Genomic DNA, 23,916 nt, shown 5'->3' with positions numbered 1-23,916 from the left:
GTTCATTCCCTTTTCCTCATGGGTTTATAAGTGGTTAATCTACCTAAGCTGGTAGGAGAAGCTTTCTGCCTCCTGTAAAGTTTGATTCCTGGAGGCAGATTTTTTTTTAAAAAAAAAAAATCCAGCAAGTGTCAGGTAATTGGAAGGGTGGAGTAACGCTGTAAACCACGACACACCTTTGTCAGGACTTGTCTGGAAGCAAAGAGCTGAAAGAAACAAGGGGGAGAAAGGAGAAGTGAACATTTTTAAAAGATCACTCAGCTTTAACACACCTTGGCTGGGTCTGGATAAAAAAAGTGGGCGCTGCAAATTTCTAGAAGAAAGCACCAGGGGAAGAAAGAGAGGGGGGATTTATCCAAAGAAGTTTCTAATTCCTTCGCAATCTCCAGCCAGGTAAGCAACAGGAAGACTGACCTTTATCCCCTTTTCTGAGACTTTGATTTAAGGTTTGCCATTTAGAACATAGATGTTTATTGGAGAAAATAAGATGAAGTTCTTTAGTTTCTAGTGTTCAAGTTGAAATGATTCATTGTCATAAATCATGATTTTGCTGTATGCATTCTGCTTAGGGTAGGTCTTTTATAGGAACAAGAAAAATCCGTGAATGGGAAAGAGATGAAGGCCAGTTAAGATTTACTGGGCTTTACTGGCAAGATGTTTTTCAGTATTATTTTCAGTATTGTAAAGTGAGTTGTGTTAAGTTGTTTTATTTAGGATACGATAAGGGCTTATAATTCCTTCTCCCTCAACCTTGATTTCCTCTCTCACTGTCTCCCTCGCCCCCTCCCTCCGTCTCATTCTCCCCACTCGACAGCAGAGAAAAACTCAGAGGTGAGGTTAAAGTACAGCTAAGTGAGGCCTTCTGGAAGCAGCCCCTATTCTGCTCAGGCCTCTGTGCTGGATGGTTCAAGAGGCTGGGCAAACATTGCTATTTATCACCCTGTAAAATTGCCACTGCCTCTAATCTAAAGTAAAGAGAAATCCTTGAAATGGCCTGATTAATCCAAGAATTTCCTGGAGTCAAACTTGTAGGGAGAAAAAAAAGAAAGAAAATTTTTCTGTGTATATACTCTTACTGGCCAACTTGGGCCCAAACACAAAACCAAAATATCACTTTGAGGTGAGAATTACTACTTTAGGTATCTAGCGGGACCACACTAACTGCGGACTAACAAATTATCACTTCACTCTTTGAACTGGAGGCAAAACCATCTGGCACATCACTTCTTTTGAGAAGCAGTTAACCGGTAGTCTAATCGTTGGATTTATGTCCATAAAATGTGGTGAGATTCTTAAAAGGTATTTGTTTGAAAAGCAGAATTGTTTCTTTTCACTCTGTATGTTCTCTCAAGCCGAGGCACAGATCTAAGTCAGAACTAACCTAACACAGATGTCCAGCCCCTGGTGGATATCCCCCAGAGAATCAGAGGGGGCCTGCAAAACACCCGTATGAATCTGATAGAGTTGATATGGGAACAGTTAAAGTGAACAGTCCGATTTCAAACTTGCATAGAAGCTCCTTAGATTGGTGAAACTGATCAGACCTGAGAACTAACCATCTTCATGACTGACTAAAAAAAGTCTGCATTTACCTTGTTTGGTCCCTTTGCATTATTAGCAGTAGCAAAACAAAACTGTAAACAAGCAGCATAATCACAAAGCTGGTGCCTTAACCTGCCACCCCACTCATGAAAATTGAGTGTGACACAAGCAGCAGACCCGTCTCTGGGGTGTTGCAGAAAGAAATCCTCTGAGATAGGCAACCCCAGGGCATTGGTTTTCCTGACTTCAAACTGCTTGGCCTTTTTGTTATTAGTCAATAGCCAGTAGATAGTTTTCTCACACTTTGGCAATTCTGTTGTTGTTTTGTTTTAATATTAAAGTGTACAGAGATTGTAGTAATAAAAGCTATAAAAATGCTTGAAATTCCTAAGATAAAAAATGGAGAGAAAACAGCATCTCTATTCTCTTCTTTGTATCAAGAGCAGTGTTTAATGTGTCATTAGAATTAAGGTCAATGTGATGGTTTACTATCGTTAACAGTGGTTTGTCCTTGTTTGTGTGTGTTACACCTCATCATCATCTGACAGTTTTAGGTGGATGTCATATCATTTAAATAAAGTGGAAAGGAAAAAAACTCATAAAAGCAGAAAAATGATTTCAAGTTGTGTCTTCTTGCATAAAATGAAGGGATTATTTTTGCATCTTCAAAAGAACATTAGCTATGAAATAACCACAAAGCAGACCCATGGAACTATGGATGGAAATTAGTATAATTTTGAAATTGAGAACTTGAATGACCTGCTCATCCTTAGTTCTAGTGAAGTGGCCCAAACGTCCAGGAAGTTTAAAATTATGCTGTTTGACAGTGTTTCCATTAAGTAGTACTTTTGGAAGACTAAGGAGTTCACTGGTGAGAACTGCTAGGAGGGACAGGCTTGGGCATGTACCTGAGCAGGTAATTTCTTTAATGTTACACTTTTAAAAACTATCAGCACTTAAAACGTTTTAAAAAGAAGGCACGTGAGAATACCATAGGTCCCATGGGATGGTCCCATGGGTCCAGGTTAGTGCCTGGACTATTCCCCATTTAATTAGTCACTTACAGAAAATTTCCTCTAACATTTGGTTTAAAGGAATTCGTCTCCTAACACATTCCTGCCACCTCCAACCATCAGTCTGGCCGAGAATTTTGTACGGCCGTGTGACATACAATCATGCTAGTGGCTTCAGGCTGGGAGAAAAGCATCTACCTGTACCTACCTAGGGCAAGTTCTTTCCACAGATTATCTTCCACTGAGGAGCTCCCAGGCCTAGAGGAGGGCATCTGATTTCTTAGTAGTCTGTCTCTTTGTGCCCTCTGGAAATTGGGGAACCCCTGGCTGTTTGCAGCAGAAATTGGGACTTCGTCATTGGGATTTAGGGAAACGATGGAGGGTCTAGAAATTCCTGTTATTTTTCTGGATACAGAATGAACAAGCAAAACTTGCCGGGGTTGCTGCTTGGAGACTTAGCAAACGGAGCTATCATCCATCTGCCTAAATGGTTGCACGTGGAATACACCCAGCCAGTCCCAAATGGATAGCTGCCAACAGCAATTTTCACTAAAGGACCAAAATAAGCAGTAACTGGTGGGATGTCAAAGTTTCCATGGATTGTTATAAACAATTCCTTTCAGGATAATATTTCATATCAATTCTGATACCGTCCTAGAGAACTAGTCACTTCCACTGGCAGCCAGGTGCATTTAAATGTTTAATCTCCTAAATGCCTCCTGGTCCACACCTAATGACAAATTTAAAAAAAAAAAAAAAAAAAAAGTGGAGAGGCCACCAAAGTTACCAAAAGCAATTAATGCTTAAACAAAGGATTTCAAAGAGAATGTCCAGGTGCACGTAGGTTTGCATGACATAAGTCATACAGGTTATAGCTGGAATGCAGACATAGTCACAGGCCAGGTTCGGCCTTCTCACAAGGCTAGACTCCCTTGTTAAACTGTTTATGGAGCCCATCCTCTTGGCTACAGGAAACATACCTATAAAGACATTCTGTGACTTCTCAGATCCAGCTAGGATTTTTTCCATAATGCCACATTCCTTGCCTAGAGCTGTGCTTAAGAAACACTGATGAGCAAGAAGTTGGCACATTTGAACAGGCCCTGAAGCTAACTGTGCTGGTCTTGGTTAATTCCACCAGGTAGTTGACCAGTTGGTCTCATGTGATCTTGTTTTCCAGCAAAGAAGCCACCCGGAGCCACATTATGACTTCTGTGGGCCCTAGACACTTTTGCTTTTGTAGACCTCTTCCTTCATTAAGAAAAAAAAAAAGATTTTAAAATTATATTTTAATTTGGTAAAGGGCCACAAAAAACAATTACATTGTATAATGTTGAATGTACTAATTATCCTGATTTGAGCATCACATATTGAACGCAGGTATTGATATTCAATTCTACCCCACACATATGTACAATCAACTATGTTACAATAAAATAAATAAAGAATAATGAAATTATATTTTACAACTGCATTGACATAAAGAAGCGTATAATCCAGGTTAGGTTATGTTCATTTTTCTTTGTGATTTTAAAAGAAATTAATACGTTTTTGTGGACCGCAAAAAGTGTCATGAGCCTGGGCACTGTGTCCGCTGTGCCTAATGGATAAGTCAACTTGAAGTCACCAGGCAGGGGAAGACTGAAAAGAGAGATCGTTAAGTAAGGTGCACCTGGACAGAAGCCTCTTACCTCAGAATTCTAGAATCCAATTTGAACTGCAACCGAAAGATAAACTAGGAGGAAGAGGTTAGGGGAGGGGAGAGAACCACTAGGGGAAAGCCAGATTTCAAGTCCTTCCAGAAGTGGGACTGAGCATCACAGCAAATAAAGCCCAAATGGGATGGGGACTCTTGCTCTGCATTCCTGTGTGTTTAAACCTCACACCCCATTCCTCCCAGCCCTCTTTGGTGTCATACATGCCTCATACCAGGCATGCTTAGGGACACAGCAGACATGATCTCAATAATTTTCCTTTTCAGAAGCAGAGTAAGAACGAAGGGAGAACATAGATAACACATACAAACACGTATTTTCCTACATAGTTCTATAGTTTTTACACATATTTTCTTCATCTATTTTTCCTACTTATGTCTGCATCTAAGCACATGAGAGCTGGTTTGTTGTGAAAACAGAGTTCCATGCTTTGAAAAGTGTTAAGTTTCATACAAGTATGACAATTATAATGATTTTTATTCTGGTTTCAATCTATCAAGCACCATTCTCACATCCAAACTCTAAATAATGAAGCATGAATGTCTTATATTCATAGAGTTCCATATAGAACACTGAACATTATGGGACACGTCAAAATGAATTAGTCTATAGCACTAAGTGCCTTGACAAGTACCCTTCAGCTGTTTATTACCTTGGCAAAGAATGGAGGCTTTACAGTCAAATGTCAGGGCACCACACCTGCTATGCAAGCCCTCTGGTGCTTGGCAGGGGGCAGTCTGATCCAATCAGATTCTGAAAAGATCCCAGTCCAAAGGAACAGAATCCAAAGTGAACTATTAAATTACTCTTTATTATAACTGAAGACAGGAAATGGGAATGACTGTTCTAAAAACATATTTATATGAAAGAATTCTGTCTTGAGTACCAGGAATCAAGTGTTTTGTTCTCAGCTTGAACATTAGAGACCTGTACTTACTAAAAGCAATGGTAAGAGGCGTGGCTGTTCATGGTTTTGGCTTCTCCTGCAGGTGGCTATGGTATGGACGTAACCAAGAAAAGCAAACGAGATGGCACTGAAGTCACAGAAAGATGTAAGAGCATCAAAATTTTTTAATTTATAATTGTTTCATTATAAAAGTAATAAAAAAATTTGGAAACAGAATAAATAATTCATTCATAATTTTGCCACAACCACTGTACCACTTTTAAATGTGCTCCTAAATGGACTTTATTCCTTCCCGTAAGATGACTCGTGTTGATTTTTATGTTAATACTTGTCATCAAAATGTGTCCTGCTTTTTCTTCAAAGATGAAAATTGCCATTTCCATGTAGAGTTTTCTTCATAAGCAGCATTTTTAACAACTGCATAATATTCTGCTGAATGAATTACCGTAGTTTATTTAACCCTTTCCCTACTTAAGGATATAGGGCAACAGAAACCCTGAAAGTATAATATCCCAATTATTGCAGGTACAAAGTTGAAATAACACTAGTGTCATAGTCAAAATGTACACTGAAAATTGAAAACAGATACATTTATTTTGTAGAAGTGCCCAAATGATAAATTCAAAGACATCTAAACTATCCCCCAGTGACTCCAAGTTAGGGAACTTTTTCACTTATTATGTGACTTTCATATCTCTCCAATAAAAAAATAAATAAAAATAAAAAAAACCTCTGTCTCCACAGACTTGGAGCTTTAGGTAAGAAATAATTTATTTTTGTGTATCAAAGAATCCCAGAGGTCTATACAATGAGAGGTTTAGTGAAAGTTCAAGGACTACTATTCAAATCAAGCCACAACTTAACTCTGAAAACCCATTCCCTTTTATGCATTGACTGCTGTCTCTACTAAGTGATAACCCCCTGCTCCTGCTAGGATAACTGAATTAATGAGGAAAATACAGCATGAAGGCCAGGCAAATGAGTGTCGTGCAGAATGAAGCAGGTGCCAGCCACATGGCTGAAATGGCATAAAATGACCCTACCCCATCTTCTTCCATTTTCTCACTCTTCTCCTTTCACCACCCCTGCCCTCAGGCATGCGCACATGCACGCTACACACGCGCAAAGCCTGCATATAAAGACCAGCGACCCCCCCCTAGACGGGTGCACCTGTGTACCCAACAAAGAGGGAGGTAGTGGTGATGGTCACGGCCAGGAGCACAAAATTAGCCAACTACAGTTTAGGGAATCTTCCCATGTTCCCATGCCGCTGCAGGGAATAGTGATTCAGGGAGGCAAGAGGTCTTTCTTCTAACTGCTGTCTTTTAAAACATCTGAAGCTTCCATTGCCTTCATAGATTCACCATCACTCGGATCTAGAGAAAGTCAATTTGGGGAGGCAAAGGGATTGCTTCCTCAGGTCTGTCTTTGATGTCACCAAGCACCAGATGTGACCTACCCAGACCCCCTTCCTCCCCACATCTCCCACACTCAGGGCTGGCCCTGAAGATTTCAGAATGAATCAACATGTTGTTGAAACACTTCCAAATTCATGAATAAGTACACAGTGAAATCAGCCAGTATGTGGTCCCAGCTGAATCAGGTGACGACTGGGAAGGAGCAGCACAGAGAAAGAGTGACTTAAGACAGGAGGGCCTGGTCCTCCCTCAAAGTCAAACCGAGGCCTGGCCTGGGTCCAATTGTCAAATGACGCCAAGGCAATTCATTTCTCCTTTTGGTTCCAGAGAGATATCAACTGATTTTCCAGGTACATAAAACCCATTGCCATTGCTCCTATTTTCACATACGGTGGGTCAGATCACATACCTTCAAGCACAAGAATACAAAAATCTACGTTGAACCTAAGTTAATATGCTTAGCTTATGACATATTAGATCTTGTCAAAATACAGAAATACCAGTACATTACATAAGATCTCATCTTTTCTTCGTCTTTTTCTAGTTATCACGGAAACAGTAACTACAAGACTTACATCCTTACCACCAAGTAAGTGACTGCCTCGATAGCTTTCTTCTCAGTAGGTCACGTGTGCAGGACCCCACATCTGTAACCTTTTCCTTGTAGCTCCTCTTCCATTGAGCAAATCCAAAGTACCTGAAACCCTTTTTTTTCCAACAGTTGTATTGACATTAATTTATGTACAACAAAAGCCACCAGTTTAAAGTGTATAATTCAGTGGTTGTTAGTATATTTACAGAGTTGTGCAGACATTGGTACACTCTAATTTTAGAACATTTCCATCACTCCACGAAAGGAAATGTCATGATCATCAGTAGTCACTCCACATTCTCTCTTTCCTCTCCTCAGCCCCTAGAAACTACAAATATGCTTTCTGTCTCTATAGATTTGCTTATTCTGGACACTATAATATCAGAAATCTTATCCAACCTGAGCATAGGGTGGGGGAGGAGGAACTACCAGCCAAGACTTCTGTTTGAGTCCACTTTTTTCCAGGAGCTCCTTAGGTTTAGATTCTGTATTAGAAAGCTGAGCCCTAAAGCCATGCCAGCACCTGCCAGGAAACCTGGCTCCTCAGGGGTGGGGAGAGCCCCTTGGAGCAGTGATGGGCAGCCAGAGGGAACGGCCACAGCACAGAGCTGTCACTGGTTACTCCAACACATCTAGTGGCTGCCATGGCTGAGCACTGACTAGGCATTTGAGGAAAAGCAAGGCCAACCCAGGTCCTGAGCTTTTCATTCCTTTGCTGCTTTTTCTAATATTTAAATTTTCCTAATAAGCAACTTGCTATGCTGCACCCAGAAGACCTTCCTTTTAAATCAGGTGGAATATTCACTCCAGACATTTGTATCAAAAACAAACAAATGAAACTAGAACGTGGCAGCTGGTTCCATGTAGTGTAGGTGAGAAAGGAACCCCAATCCAAGATGATCCTGGTGGGAAACAAGGGAAGGCTTCCACGGGGCAAGGGAGGAGGGAATCCTCTAGCCTGACTCTGTGCTGACTCTGTGCTGAAATCCTCACCTGCATTTTGTTTCTGGCAGAAGGGGGGACCAGCAATGGCTATGCAAAAACAGGCTCCCTCGGGGGAGGGAGCCGGCTGGAGAAGCAGAGCCTGACCCACGGCAGCAGCGGTTACATAAACTCAAGTAAGTGCCTGTGGTTCGAAGGTGCAGGAAAAGCAGATGGACAGGGAGGGGCCAGAGAAGGAGACAGGGACCAACAGTTACAACTGCTTGCGATCCATTCCAAATGCCCTGAAGAGTTATCTAAGTGACACAACTTTTAAATCGACAACATTTGAAACCCCTTAAAATGGATCAATTTTCACTAAGTCCCCCATGTAAATAACTATCATTAATTAAGAAGTCGTCATGGTTAGGCAGCTGTTTTCCCACTGAATCACTCTCTTTAAGCCATCTCTTTTAAAGAAGGGTGTGCACATCGGAGGGCTTACAATCTGCATTTAACAGCAACAAAAGAAACATAACGATTGGATTACTCTGCTGAGGGAGTCTGGTGACATGATCCCACACTGTGCAAGACTGCACTGGGCAAGCATCCAACACAGGCCCATTGTTCCCACTGAAACTACACTAAAACAAATGAAAACAAAACAAAACCAAAAACAAGATGCACACACATAAGCCCTGTGCCATTTAAAAAACCTTGAAGTGAAACTAAAAAGGAAGACCCAAGATATAAGAACGTCCAGGCTGACCAAGAGAAGCACCTGTCCTGAGGAATGCTTCCGTATCAGATCATGTGCTAGTACACGCAAGCAGTGGCCTGTGATCAAATGTCAAATCCTCAAGAAAAACCCTGCTGAGTGCTTTGCATTCCCAGGCACTGTAACTATGTGCATGAAGTACACCCTCTGTTCAGTAAAGGTGGGAGCACTAGTTCCACCTTCCACTTTTGGGCAGCCGCAGACCCTGTCAGTTGTGCTCTCCCGATGTCCCCTGGTTCCTCCTGCAGGGTCCTCTCATAGTATGTGCAGCCTGAGTGTACTGGGGTGATAACAACAGGATTTCCATAGTCATTGGACTCATCTCTGCTGACGTTCTATGAGGATTTATGCTTCTCCCCACTTGCAGGTGGAAGCATACGTGGCAACACCTCCACCTCCAGCTACAGGAGGGCTCATTCACCCGCCTCCACTCTGCCCAACTCACCAGGCTCCACTTTTGAAAGGAAAACTCACATTACCCGTCATGGAACATACGAAGGTATCAGTCCCACTGTAGTAGAGAACTATCCTCTCCCCCAGTAACTTCGCTCATCCTTTGAAGATTTACCTAGGTATTGGCTACCTGGCTTCACCTGTGTCTGCCCCCACACCTTTCTCCCTGTGCCTCCTTCCTTTCTTTTATAGACTCACATTACTTGAAGATTTCATTCATTCATCCATCCCCTCATTCATTCATTCATCCAATTAGTCACTTTTTCCATTAGTAATTTATTGACTATCTCTTGTTTGTTTAACACTGCACAGATGACTTGATGGATGCTTAAATGAATCAGACATGAATATTATCTCTAAGGAATCTATAATCTAACAGATGAGTTAAGATGACAGATTAAAAAATAGTAATGTGAAGTAGAAGGGGATTATTGTTTTCAGCTGAGGAAATCAGGGTAGACTCAATGAAGGAAGTGACGTCTGTCTGAGCTGGGCCTTCAGGATGTGTAAGATTTTGATACCCAGAGATGAGGAGATGGGGCAGTCCAGGCTGTGGGAGCAGCAGCAGCAAAGACAGGCAGGAGAGTCCAGGAGTTAAGCAGTAAGCAGCCATGGTACTTATGTGACGAGGGACTGAGGAATCCAGATTCAATGGAGAAGATGTTTGGTCTCTGTTCTATACACAATGGGAAGCCGCAGAGATTTCTGAGTCAAAAAGTCCATCATGTTTTAGGTCTAAGACTAGCACTCTGGAAGCCATGTGCGGGAAGAATTGGTGTATTAGTTTCTGTTGTTTATAACAAAATACCTGGAACTGGGTAATGTGTAAGAAAATGAAATGTATTGCTTACAGTTTCTGGGGCTAGGAAGTCCAAAGTCCAGGGAACACATTTGGTGAGGGCCTTGTATGGTGGTGGCTCTATAAGGACGCAGGGTATCACATACATGGCAAAAATGGCAGGAGCAGAGAGAGCAAGAGAGAGAAACTAATCTCCTCACTTGCTCTCCTTTTAAAGCCCTCAGAGCCACACCATGACCACCATTAAACCATCAATGGGTTAATCCATTTACTAGGGCATAGTCTTTGCAATCTAATCACCTCTTCAAGGCTCCACCTTTCAATTCTTGTAATAGAATTTCCCACCCTATTAAGGTTAAGTTTCTAACACCTGCACTTTGGGAGATACAATTTAATCCATAGCAATTGGTGAGAAAGAGACTAAACATGGGTGACAAGTTAAAAAGCAATCTTCAGTAGTCCAGACTAGGGAACAGTGGGGGTGGGGGGTTGGGAACAGGACCACACAGCATCTTTGAAGTAAGCACAAGAAAGTGCTCAGGGTCAAGAGGAGGAGTCATGGAAGAAGATACTTGGTTCAATACTAAAGTCACTGTAGTTCCTGGGCATCTGCAGGAGCAGTTTTAGGAAATTAACAAGCCAGGTGGCAAATGGGTTTAATAATGAGTGGAGACAGGCACTAGGGATGGAGAAGCAGGACTAAGGGACTAGATACCCCAGTTAACTCATGAAGTGGGCGGGCATTCCACACCCAGAGATGCCTCCCCACCATTGCAGGACAAGAGCTTCCAGGGGGTGTAGGGAAGCCCAAAATCCAGGTGAGACAGATTGTGTCACCACAGCACTCTCTGATGTCAGGCCTGAGTAGGGGCTTGTACCTTCATTTTAATAGGGTCCACATTCGGGACAAGCATCACAAGATCAGAGAGGTGCCTGGTGCTGAAGGCATGTTTATTTGATCAGGACAGGTCACCTGTTCTAGCACTGGCAAAGGGAAAACCCAGCTGAGGAAGAGGAAAAAAAATGAAAACCCCCTGCCCCATCCAAAGTAAATCCATGACCAGATGAAGTGCTACAACCAAGTCCATGGTGTGTCTCGCTTTAAATCTTGAGCCTGGGTCATGTGAAGTGTCTGCTGAAGGGAACATCTCATTCCCTCCTGAAGCACCTAGGTCTTTGGAGGCTCAGAAATAAGTAACCAGCACTCCCCCCTCTCAGAAGCCTTGCGGCCCTGTGCGGCCACTTGTACTGAGTGTTTTATCTCCTCTCCAGGGAGCTCCAGTGGCAACTCTTCTCCAGAGTACCCTCGGAAGGAATTTGGTATGTCCTTCCTTTATTTTCCGAAGAAATGGTCAAACGAGACACTAGGAAAATGCCTGGGGGGGATGGGGTGGTGGGGTGGGGCAATCATGAGTCAAATGGGTTCTTTTAAAGAAGTTGGACTTCTGCTGACCTGTTTTTCCTTTGCTCTTTATACCAAAGCATCTGAAGGGAATGTCAGTTACATTAACTCACTGCCATAAACCTTTGCCCATGACACTACTAAAATGGAGAGCTATTTATCCAAGGTCCATGCTTGGACAGATAAGCCCCTAAGGCCAAGAAATAATTATAGGGATTTCTCCATCTAAGAGGCACACAGAGGCCTCCCAGCAAAGAGGAGCAGCAATTAGAACACACAAATGCGCAACACCCCAGCACCTCCACTACAGCTCACTTCTAAGGGGCACCTTGTATGCCTAGTGAGACTCTAGGCTTTATCTTCACTTGGCCTTAAGTCTTTGGTCTGCATTCTTGTACAGGGATTACACTTTCATTTGCTTACAGTGAGGAAACCAAGGCAGTCCCTAAAAAAAATTAAAGGGAAGATTTGGCAGCCTTTTTATATACTTGATCATTGTGATCAGCCAGCATGGATCATGCTCCCAAATGGACTACCTCAGCTAACTTAACACTTTAAGTGTTAGCTAACACACACTCATTTAGCTAATTTAATATCCTGAATGTGCTGGGGCATTGCAAAATGTTCTCCACTGTTTAGCTACGGGGTCATCATTAATTAAGCATTTGCTGTACAGAAAAGCCACTAACTGGATTCAGACACACTATGAAAATACCCCTCAAATATGTCTCTCTTCATGTCAAAAATATTCAGCATGTCACCTCTTATACATGCCTAAGATTACTTTTCCTTGTTTCTCAGCATCTTCTTCCACCAGAGGACGGAGCCAAACCAGAGGTGAGCACTGTCGCTGGGTTCAGTTCAATTCATTCAACAAGTATTTTCTGAGCAGCTGCTGTGTGTCCAGCCTTGAGCCAGGAAGTGTGAGATGTACAGAAGAATAAATAAGGCATGGTTTCTGCCCTCAGGAGTTTAGGATATCCTGAGAGTCTTTTGCTGGCTTGATCAGGATGGGGAGGGTAGCTGTTGATGATGATCTAACAAACACAAAGAGCCAGCAATCAAACCACACAGTAATGATCTGGGGAATAATTTGTCCTGCTGAGCATTATCTGAAGATACAGAGGCCACATCTAATTTCACTTCTAGTCTCCCAGTTGACTTTAACAAGATGTGCTTTCACCACCTTTATACATCAAAAGATGAGCAATAAGCCCTTTTTTTCTAATTATTCCAGAGGACCAAGGGCTTCATGTCAGTTTTGTGATCTCCTCACCTGCACTACAATATAGGAGAGAAGTGTGGTCCCGGGAGAAGCTGCCCTTGCTGAGCTCTGGGCACAGTGGGAAGCAGAGTGTCAGGGCTGGGCTGAAGGCAGAATTTCTCACAAGTTCAGTGAGTTCTCAGTGACCAGCCTAACTTCCAATAGGCCTTATCATCATCAGTAACTTGAAAGTTAGGAGTATACCAGCCAATCACAACTTCAGACTGATGGTTAAAAGATGCCAATCCTGGGCCGGCCCGTGGCTCACTCGGGAGAGTGTGGTGCTGATAACACCAAGGCCACGGGTTCGGATCCCATATAGGGATAGCCAGTTGCTCACTGGGTGAGCGTGGTGCTGACAACACCAAGTCAAGGGTTAAGATCCCCTTACTGGTCATCTTTTAAAAAAAAAAAAAAAGATGCCAATTCTCCACCTGAAGCCAACTAATAATGTTAACCACCAACTTCCTGCCATTCCCATTTCTGAAGAGGTCAGAATGGCTAAGGAAACCCTATAGGTTTTAGAATTCTCTCACTAGTGCTGGAGAGAGCACAGAAGCAGGAGAGAAGCTTGGCTCTAACGATTGTGAGATGGGCAATGGGAGAGGGGTTGGTCATTGCTGGTTATAATGGAGCTGCCTTGCTCAGCGTGGGATTTTGTTAGAACATCTCCAGGTACCTGGGAAGTGCACAGCTGGCAGTTTGCAGTGTAGAGAGAGGGGTCCTTTTTGAGCAGCCCTGTTCTTGGGCACACCTAGGTTTCCTGTTCCAGGACTCAGAAATCTCAGATCAACCCAAAGATTCATCCACTGTTCAGAGCTTAGTGTCAAGGACTGTGATCCAAGATCCTTAACTCACAACCTTCTCCATCTCATCCCTTGTACAGAGAGCGAAATTCGAGTTCGACTGCAGAGTGCGTCCCCATCTACTCGATGTAAGTGGTCACTATCTTGCTGCAAAGAAAGGATCCAGGAGTCCAGGGCTAATGCAGTGTGCATGTATGTCTGTGTATGTGTATGCATGTGCACCCAATCATAAAACATCTTTAAGGGTCTTCTGTGAGCTGGCCCCTGGGCTAGGTGCTGCGGTCAAGTTGCTGAATAAGATATGGTTCCTGATGCTTAGTAGTTCACAGACTAACAGGGAGACAGGAAATCAACCATCACAGCCCAGGGAGATGGGAACACCTGGCACGGGGGCCCAGAGAGGCCTTCCTGGTCAGGTGTTGCTTGAGAGGAGAATGAAGGGTGGATGAATTAGGCTCAGAGGACTGCACCAGCATGAGACATATGAGCAACAGTTCAGTGTGGGGATGAAATGGGATAGTGTAGAGAAGAGTCAGAAGTAGATATAAGAGTTTGAACCTTGTCTCAAATGTCAGAAATTCCCCAGTCTCTGTCCATTGGATGTCAGACTCCTATTGTTCCTGTTGGAGGTTATTTGACAGCATTTTGAAATAGGCCCAAGTACAAAGAGTACAAGAAGAAAGAGCTGGGTCAGGTGGCTTGAGACAGAGATGGGGGCTTGCCCAGAGAGCTCAGTACCTGTGGTCATGGGGTCTGCCTGTAGGCCTGACACTTTCTCACCTGAGTCCTTCCAGGCTTGGGAGAGCTGAGCCCAAAGAATGGAGCTTTCCAGGGAGGGGAGGAGGCTGGGAGTTCCTCCAGCACACGTTGTCTGCAAATCTGTCTGCCTCTTCTCATTCAGTCTCCCTTCACAATGTCTCCCTCTTCTTCCATTTCCAATTTTGGGAGGTACAGGGAGCTTGTCCACTAGTTCACAAGTAATACCAGCCAGACAGACTTGAAATTAAATCACATATGAAAGCAGCATAATATTCAGGAGTTATGGCCACAGATTCCTTTTGACACAATCAGGCATACAAGGTCAGGGACCCAACATCAGAGGCATCCTGTGCAGGGAATGGGATTATTGCTAAGCCATTCATTTCAAGGGACCTTATTCTCTAACTGCCTGATCTGAGTGACAGCATCTTCCAGACACAGAGTTATCCATGTGGTGTCTGATAAGGTCTAATTAGGAAATATCTCCCAAGGACTTTGACCTCCTTGTAAGAGGCACTGTATTTATGAGGCTGTTAATATGACAAAGTGCCAAAGTGATAAATGCTATAAATCGGCAAAACACAAGCATTATAAAGCTAAGCAAAAGTGTCCCAATGTGTGAAGTAGTTGCCATTCTCCCCAGTGATCAGAATGCCACAAATGTTCCCTCGACTGCAGATGGACTCAGGAAGGAATCCTGGGCCTGATGGAAAAGCTCAGGGATTCTTTTACAGGGACAGAGCTAGATGATGTTAAGCGTTTGCTCAAGGGGAGCCGATCGGCAAGTGTGAGTCCCACCCGGAATTCCTCGAACACACTCCCCATCCCCAAGAAAGGCACCGTGGAGACCAAAATGGTGACAGCAAGCTCCCATTCAGGTAAGTCCGACAGCCCCAGGCTGCCATGGAGGGAAGGGAGCAAATGGAAGATTTACCCCTGCTCAGGAATCCAGCTGTGCCCCCGCAGGCCTGTCAGGCTCTGCCAGGGACGTTGCTGAGTTCTGAGCATGTGCTCTTTCTATCCCATCTGCTCAAGCAGCCCATGTGCATGCACACTGTCGTCAGCTGTAAAGCCTAGAGACTCTCTCCCAGGAGATTCCGCACAGTGCAATGTGTTGGCCATGTTCCCCACATGAAGAATATTGGGGAAGGTTGTTCCTCAAAGCACAGGCACTGATGAAAAGCAATGGACAAGGGAGACATGGTCACTGCCCTCATGGAGATAAGGGTCTCTGAGGAAGGTCAAACAGAAAGCCAACATGTCCTAGTCATGTAGGATGAGTGTTTCTATTAATCCATTTCTTTTGCTTTTAATGGAATACCTGGAACTGGGTAATTTATAAAGAAATATATTTCTTACAGTTTCAGAGTCTGGGAAATCCAAAGTCCAGGGGGCATCTGGGGAGGGCCTTCTCCGTGGTGGCTCTATAGCAGTGCAGGGTATCACGTGGCAAAGATGGCTGAGAAAGAGAGATGGCTACGCTTCTCAGTTGCTCTCCTTATAAAGCCATCAGAAACATGCCCATTACTCCACACAGTCCTAACAATCTAATCACCTCTTAAAGGCCCCACCTTTCAATTACTATAATAGGATTTCCCAGCCTCTTAGCACTGTCACAGTGGGGATGAAGTTTCTAATACATGAAACTTTGAGGGACGAACTTAATGTATATCAGTGCTGTTCAGTGCTCACACACCAAGTGCCTGCCAAGTGCAAGGTAGGTCCTGGGGGAAGCAGAAAGATGAATTAGCAGGTCCTTCGAGGGAGACGAGGAAAGAAGCCAGGTCTGCTATGATATGAAGCTTCCCTCTCATTCACTACTGGAAAAAATCATAGAGACTGTGATCTCCTCTTGGTTTTTACTATAAAACCAAAGCTTGGAGCACTTTATGACCTGCATGATTATCTCCCTCTTGTAGAGCAAATAGGCAGAACTGGCATCAGATTTGAAGAAGCATGAAAACCCCCTTTCAGAGGCAGAGTGCCCTTGGCACATAGGAATGTTTAAGGAGGGTTTAACTGAAGAAGGCTTCCCTCGTGTGGTGTGGCCTTGGACCGAGGGCTGCCCTGCCTAGACACACACCCTGTACTTGCCCCAGTGCCTGTAATTATACTGTAAGAGATTTGCTTCGGGGGGTCTCATTAATTGCTCCTGAGAGAGAGCTGCCCCCTGGCATCTTTGAGGTGGAGGAGTCAGCAAGGGTTGAGAGGAAGCCCATTGGTGGGACAGCCCTCCAGGAGGTGGGAGAGGGGCTCGAAGGAGAAATGGGTGGGCCCGTAGCAAAATTTAGCTACCTCAAATTTTACCAAGAGCCAGCAGGAATTTCTAATCCAAGAGATCAAGGTTACACAAGCTCTGAGATTTCAGATGGAAGTGGGATGACCAACAGCTCTGATTTGCCCTGGACCGAGGGAGTTCCTGGGACCTTCAGTGCTAAAACCAGGAAAGTCCCAATAACCCAAGACAACATCAGGAAGTGTTGGCTTGTCTCTCACTGGGGGTGTGTGCGTGTCCATTTCCAGTGTCCGGCACCTATGATGCAACGATCCTGGATGCCAACCTGCCCTCCCATGTATGGTCCTCCACCCTGCCCGCAGGGTCCTCCATGGGGACCTATCACAACAACGTGACCACCCAGAGCTCCTCCCTCCTCAACACCAATGCCTACTCTACGGGATCAGGTACGTGACGGGCAGCGCACACCCCCTTTCACCCCCAAGTTTGCCACATCTTTACCGCAGAGCTGAATGACCCTTGAGCCTGTACCATCTCCAGGGCTTCCTGGAGAGGCTTCTGCAGCCAAGTGTCCCAAGAGTTTCCCACGGGAACTTCAGTACGATGCAGTCCAGAAGGTGTTTCTTCTGGTGGGTCCTCTCTAGAAAGGAATACTGTACATACTACAGTGTATCAGAAAAGTATAATGGAAAAGAAAATGAATGCAGGAGACCTACTTTCAGTCAGTGTGAATTGACTGTGGAACCTTGGGCAAGTCATTTAAGTTCTCTGTAAGATGGGTCACTAACAAGAGAGCCTTTGGCTGGGTACACTGTCCACTCCAGGTCTATCTGACCCTTGATCACCTGCTGGCTCTGATCCAAGGTACACCACTGATTAATATTTGGTTCTCTGCTGCAAAGCAAGAGCCTAAGTTTTTCCTAAAATAAAAATTTGCCAAAATGTAAAAACCCAACCGTAGCATTTCTTCCGGAGCTTCCACGGTGTCCAAGCCTCTGTCCCTGTCTAGAGCTGGACGTCTCTCTCACCAGACTTCCTCCCTCCCCTGCAGTCTTTGGAGTTCCTAATAACATGGCATCCTGCTCGCCCACCCTGCAGCCCGGACTCAGCACCTGCTCCTCAGGTCAGTGTTGCCACCGAGGGTTGTCTTTTCCAGGCTGTTGCTTAAAAATATAAGTTGCTGTCTCCTGGTAGGGAAAATAGAATGATTTCTAGTAAAGGCATCCCTTCTGTCTTTCCTCCACATGCTCTGCAACCCAGAAGCAGAGGCCAGGGGGCTGCATTTAGAGGGCAGGAGGCACAGACAGAGCTCAGTGCCCAGGGGAAGGTTCTAAGGGGAGGGGCCAAGCCCACACTGACGTGTTTACTATGTGCTGGCCCCTTTATTTTCTGTGAGAGTTGGAGAAATGGAAGTAAAGGGGCTGAGGACATGTTCAGGGTGAAAAACATTCCTAACATAGAAGGATCTTATTTCTGATCTTTTTATAAATATGGTAGTTCATTGGGGTAACTACTTTCAGATCTTTTTATAAATACAGTAGTCAGTTAGAGTAACTACACTGGGGTAAATAATGTTACTGCTTCGCTTCCAATGCAATCATATGACCATTTTAAAGAAATATTTATTCATTATGTTTCCACATACATCGTAATAGTTTATATGTAAATAAGTTACCAGCCACATTTTTTTTTTAAGGAATCTGCCTTCTCCCTGTGATAGTGTGACATTAATAAATATAATGATGTGGGCCTTCTTTATTTACTTGGCCAATATAGCTGCAAGTGCAAATTTAGTGTTCAGATATTCCACACCTACCTCCAGTTTACTAGGGTCCCCCCAAAACTGGAAGACATCGGCTCAGGCTTGCATTCTTCTACCTTTGCTATTTTGCTTTGCAAAGTCCTGAGGGGAAGGGGAGCTGATACTGGATCCATGACCTTGCATCCCAAATACTAGAAAGGATGGAATTACAGAAGCTGTTGACTAGGGAGGAATGAACTTCTGCACATAGTTAAAAACAAACAAACCAGCAATCAGATCAACAAGGAGCCTTCGAAATCATAATGGAGGAGAGGGGAGCATCATTACATGTTCACATCAGCAGAAGGAAGGGTTAAAGGGAAAACTAGGGATCTGCCACGTTAGTGCCTCTTAGCCCCCGATGTGTCCATGTCCTATGTCCACAGTTCCCACACTGTGCACCAAGACTCCCCACAGTGCCACAGGGAACAGGGAACCCCTGGGATATTTTAATATTTCAAAAGATACAGCAGACTCTGTAGCTAACTACTGCTATTAAGTTGTGTGGACCTAACTACTTGTATTAGTCCATTTTTGTTGCTTATAACAAAATACCTGAAACTAGGTGATTTATAAATAAAAGCGAAATTTATTGTTTACAGTTTCTGAGACTGGGAAGTCCCAAGTCCATCTAGTGGTGGCCACAGTGACCCAGGGGTTTCACATTGCAAGATGGTGGAAGCAGAGAAAGCAAAGAATTTCCTCTTTTTTTAAAGCCCTCAAAACCACACCCCTGACCACCATTTTTAACCCATTCACTACTGCACAGTCCTACAATCCAATCACCTCTTCAAGGCCCCACCTTTCAATTATCACAACAGGATTTCCCACTCTCTTAACACTAATAGTGGGGGCTAAGTTTATAATACATAAAACTTGGGGGACACGATTCAAGCTCCAGTGATTTTGGGGGGGACATAATTCAATCCACTACACTACTCAATAAATGAAGCTGTTAGTAAATTTTGGCCTGGGGTGGGGAGTTGGGGGTATAAAAATAATCACTGAGTCACTAAGAGTATAGGAACCAAGAAAGTTTGAGAATTTCTGTCATCTACAAAGACATTTATCATGAAAGTGATCTGGGGACTCCAGGAGGGCTGCCTTAAGCTGTGGGGCATCCTCTATGCACCCTGTACTTACCTGTCCTCAATTGCATTCACAGTATTTGGCATGCAGAACAATCTGGCCCCCAGCTCATCTGCCCTGTCCCATGGCACGTTCACCACTTCCACAGGTCGGTAGCCTAGGTTTGGAGTGCAAGGGATGGGAAGTGACACCTCTTTGCATCTACAACTGACAATATCCCTTTTCAGCAACTGAATTAGAAGGACCAAAATGCCCCTGAAAAACAGCCAACCTTTCCCACCCAAGAAATAATATCCCCCCCCACACACACCAACCGAGAGATGCCAACCTTGATCATTTGCTGGCTCAGATGTGAGTTAAACACACATCTGAGCCTGTACTGTCAATGCCATCTAAACCCTGTGAGGTGTCACCTGTATGTCCCCATGTCTCTCACAGCCAAACTGGTCAGGTTGGTGGTCTCACCAGTTCAATGCTGCCCTTGACAGTCCACTGTCACTGCAAATAAATCATCTGGTTGATTCTATGGTGCACTTCCCTAGGACGTTGCCCCCATGCAAACCTGGAGGCGTGGGGACGCAAGAGACCTGAGTGCCTTTGCCCTCCATCTGCTTACTACTTAGCTGGAGTAGAAAGACTAGCATACATGAGACAATGAAGGGTCCTAAGTCAGTAGGACTTAGGTGATGTAGAGCATGTGTTAAGGGCTGTAGGGAATCACTTCCTGGAGGAGGTGGCCTTTGGAATGGTCCTAGAAGGATGAAGAGGGTCATTCCCAAGAATGTTCCATCTAAACCCTCATTGCTGTCCCTATGGCTGGGAAGAGTTGATTCATCATCTGCGCCTCACCTGGGGAGGCTGCCCCTCTGCCAAGGCTGATCAGGCTGCTCCTGAGCCACATGGAGTGGCCCTCCCATGCTGGCCCAGCTCACTCAGTGGTTCTTCTCTTGCAGCATATGGTGTGAAGAAAAACATGCCCCAGAGCCCTACTGTTGTGAGCACTGGTGTGTCCACCTCTTCAGGTGAGGGCTGCTCCCAGCCTCCAGGGAATGGGCTGGCACACAGGGAGAATTGCTCCACTGTGATACACGGCGTATTGGAAAAGGGGATGGAACCCAAGGGTGGTCTGAGGTCCACAAATGAGACTCACCTCAAGGGTCTCTCGGATATTTCCATGAATGAACAGGGATGAGCACCCCCTGAACTTACTTTGGCCTTCCTGTCCAAGGGATCAGGAAACTGCACCCTCCACACCTGCCTAGGGTCAGGCTCTTATCTGCCAGCCACCACCCTTGTCTGGAAGCCCTTGCCCTTCTACTGTTACATGTAGCCCATCACAAGAGCCAGGGAGCCCCTCAGAAGCTGCCAGCACCCTCCCTGCTTTCTACAGTCTTTATTAACTTGGGCTCACACCATAGGGTGAGCTATTTCCTCCTTGCTCTTATCCTGGTGTGTTTCCTTCTATTTAACAATTCATTCATTTAAAAAAATTTTACTGAGCACTTACTTTGTAGACAGACACTGTTCTAAGTACTGGGAGTCCAGCAGTGAAAAAGACAGTATAGATTTTCTGCTCTCACCAAGCTGGCAAAGCCAGCGGAAGAGGCAGATGACAAACACGTAGACAAAATACATAAGATAATTACTGAAAATGACACTGATTTTAAGGAAAGCAATAAGGGATGTTGCAGAGGCAGGAGTGTGTATGGGGGTGGGGTGCTTTAGATGGGGTGGTCAGGAAAAGCCTCTCCAAGAAGGTAACACTTGAAACCTGAAGGATAAAAATGAACTCACTGAGTTAGCTGAACTGACTGACAAGGGGGATTCTTACCCATTTGATAAAGATCCTGTAATCTCCAGGTGAGGAGTTAGCCCTGTAGACCAGCTACCCAGGACTACTGACAATGACCCAGCCTCCTGGTGGCCAGGTCCAGACAGGCAGGGAGAGTGTCCTTGCCCCCCAAGATGCTTCCCAGTAACCACTGGCAGTGAGAAGAGGAGACCCTCATACACACCCACTAATCTCTTTCTTCCTTCCTCCTCTTTCTCTCCTTTCTCCTTCCTCTTCTGGTCACTTCTTCCCTCTCCCTTCTCTTGGCACATTTTCCTTCCTCCTTGCCCATTTCTTTCCTCCCCAGCCTGCACCACCAGTGTCCAGAGTGATGACCTCTTGCACAAGGACTCTAAGTTCCTGATCCTGGAGAAGGACAACGTGCCAGCTAAGAAGGAGATGGAGCTGCTGATCATGAACAAGGACAGTGGGAAGGTCTTTACTGCCTCCCCTGCCAGCGTCGCTGCAAGTACGCATTCTCAGGTTTCAGGAAAGAGGCAAATAATATAAGAGACTGAATGTCCAAGCAAGGTGGTTTGAGACCATGGTTTTAATCATGAAACCACAGATGCCCCATTCTAATGAAAAATGCCTGCTCCAATCGGGTCTGTCTCGAATGCAGATGAGCCAGGAAAACTCAGGCAAAGAGCTTCCAGAGGGGTCTTTCAGCAACAGCAAGTCTAACCACAAGTACAGAGTGGGGAGGTTAACCCCAGGAAAGCTGGGCTCTCTTTTTAACAGGTTCACTTTGACCTCCCGGACCAGGGCAGGGCTGGGAGGGGTAGGGAGAGAATATACCAGATTATGACGGCTTCTGTGCACAGCTTCCTTTTCAGATGATACCCTAAAAAAAGAAAAGCAAGCTGCCTATGCTGCCGACTCCTACCTAAAATCCGAAGCTAATGGTAAGAACAAATCTGATCGTCACCCACCTTGACTTGGGCTGAGCCACATTTCATTTCTTTGTCTACCGAGATCTTGCTACTCAAAGTGGTCGGTGGACCAGTAGCATCAGCAACACCTGGGAGCATGTTAGAAATGCAGAATTCAGGCCCTAGCCCAGAGCTGCTGAGTCAGAAGCTGCATTTTCACAAGCTCCCCAGGTGATTCACGTCTGCACATTATCAAAGCAAAAGCCTTCTCTGGCATGTCTGCTAGATATTTTTTTCTCACCTTACTAATCCTCCCATAATTTTGAGAACTAATAGAAAAAACGCTTTTCAAACCATTTGTTAGCTTTTCTTTTCTTTTTTTTCCATCCTAAGTATCTGGATTTTTTTCTTAAATAACCACATTTCTTCCTGTGCTCTTATAGAATATCTCCAAATCAGGGTGGCCAGTTAGCTTGGTTGGTTAGAGTACAGTGTTATAACATCAGGTCAAGGGTTTAGATCCCCACACTGGCCAGCCACACACCCCCAAAAAATGTTACCTTCTCATTCAGAATCTCTCCAAATCACTGATTTCAGGGAGTTCAGTAAAGGAAAAAAGAAAAGTTAGGTCATAGAACATTTTTAAATAAATGCAGATTAAATCAGTTACCATCTTGACAAGGCCGGAGACTGGCACCTGACCCTAAGTCTTCAAAGTTAGCAGTTCCTTACATTTTAGGGGTGGAGTTGGGGCTGAGGAGTCAAAAGACCCTTTTCAGAATCTGATGAAAGTTATGGACAACTTTCCTAGAAAATTCCACACATGCCCACAAACACTTAATTTTCAAATAGCATCAGGGACTCACAAATGACCCTCCACCAAGCCCCCCTTGTCATTCCTAGATCCCTCCACCCCGGATTAGGAACCTGTGTTCAAAGTCCCTTAACCAAAAAATCAGAGTCATTTCCCAAAAGCACACTCATTGTTTGAATGCAACTATCATCCCTAACATGATCCTCTAAAAATGTTTTGAGGTTTAAAGGTTTAAAGTCACAGGAGGGTTAAAACCCTGTGCTTTCTTACACCATTAATTTTTCACCTTACCTTGTCCTCATCGATGTAATTACTGCAAAGTCAGACTAATGAGAACTGAGTTACTAGACATTCCTGCAAGGTGCCTGGGGGCATATTTACCCAAAGCTCTCCTTAAAATCAACATGAGGGACAGTCTTGTGGCTCCTCCAGTGTAAAATCTCAGGTCAAAACCCGTGTTCTTGCTGTTTGTCCTTCCAGGAGACGTGAAGACAACATCCGCAAAGGGAAAAGCCACCTCTGCAGGTGGGTGAGAAGGGCAGGTCCTGCAGTGACATGATGCGATGGGGCTGGCTATGGTCAATGGGACAGACAACAGCCCCCTGGCCTGGGACGAGTGCACACAGGAGCCACCTGACTCTGAAGAGTGTCCCTAAAGTCTCAGCAGAGAGCAGGGTGGAGGGTGGAGGTGTGGGCAGGCCATGGGATGCAGGTGGCCGCAGAAGGAGCTTACTCAGGGGACGGTGCTTCACGGGCCACACCACCCTTCCTTGGCACCCACTGTAGGCTCTTAGGTCCATGGTTCCCCACCATGGCAGGAGCAGCACAACAGGGATACTCAGTGTGTATAAAGAAGCCCCAAGGCAGGCTGAAGATGACACCACACTTCACACTGTCTTCCACT

The 23,916-nt window shown here is 44.7% G+C and overlaps 1 protein-coding gene across 3 annotated transcripts in view; it reads left to right on the top strand.

Annotated features, from left to right (window-relative positions):
- Window positions 1-262: 262 nt before the first annotated feature.
- The window catches only part of COL17A1 (collagen type XVII alpha 1 chain), a 49,449-nt gene continuing 25,795 nt past the window's right edge, over window positions 263-23,916 (top strand). For 2 of the 3 annotated variants that reach the window (XM_063101860.1, XM_063101859.1), the window contains exons 1-16: window positions 263-393; window positions 5,260-5,322; window positions 7,140-7,184; window positions 8,201-8,305; window positions 9,254-9,385; window positions 11,411-11,458; window positions 12,342-12,377; window positions 13,691-13,738; window positions 15,104-15,247; window positions 16,893-17,051; window positions 17,657-17,728; window positions 19,572-19,643; window positions 20,449-20,517; window positions 21,634-21,795; window positions 22,151-22,231; window positions 23,493-23,537. In XM_063101860.1, the coding sequence (XP_062957930.1) occupies window positions 5,271-5,322; window positions 7,140-7,184; window positions 8,201-8,305; window positions 9,254-9,385; window positions 11,411-11,458; window positions 12,342-12,377; window positions 13,691-13,738; window positions 15,104-15,247; window positions 16,893-17,051; window positions 17,657-17,728; window positions 19,572-19,643; window positions 20,449-20,517; window positions 21,634-21,795; window positions 22,151-22,231; window positions 23,493-23,537 (1,270 nt within the window). In that variant the 5' untranslated portion in view covers window positions 263-393; window positions 5,260-5,270. The remainder of the gene's footprint in view (window positions 394-5,259; window positions 5,323-7,139; window positions 7,185-8,200; window positions 8,306-9,253; window positions 9,386-11,410; window positions 11,459-12,341; window positions 12,378-13,690; window positions 13,739-15,103; window positions 15,248-16,892; window positions 17,052-17,656; window positions 17,729-19,571; window positions 19,644-20,448; window positions 20,518-21,633; window positions 21,796-22,150; window positions 22,232-23,492; window positions 23,538-23,916) is intronic. The other variant, XM_063101861.1, reaches the window with a different exon arrangement.

This window comes from Cynocephalus volans, chromosome 7, assembly GCF_027409185.1.
Source record: "Cynocephalus volans isolate mCynVol1 chromosome 7, mCynVol1.pri, whole genome shotgun sequence".
In the NCBI taxonomy this organism is placed as follows: domain Eukaryota; kingdom Metazoa; phylum Chordata; class Mammalia; order Dermoptera; family Cynocephalidae; genus Cynocephalus; species Cynocephalus volans.
Note: the sequence above shows the minus strand (reverse complement) of the source record. Positions and strands in the feature narration are given on the sequence as shown.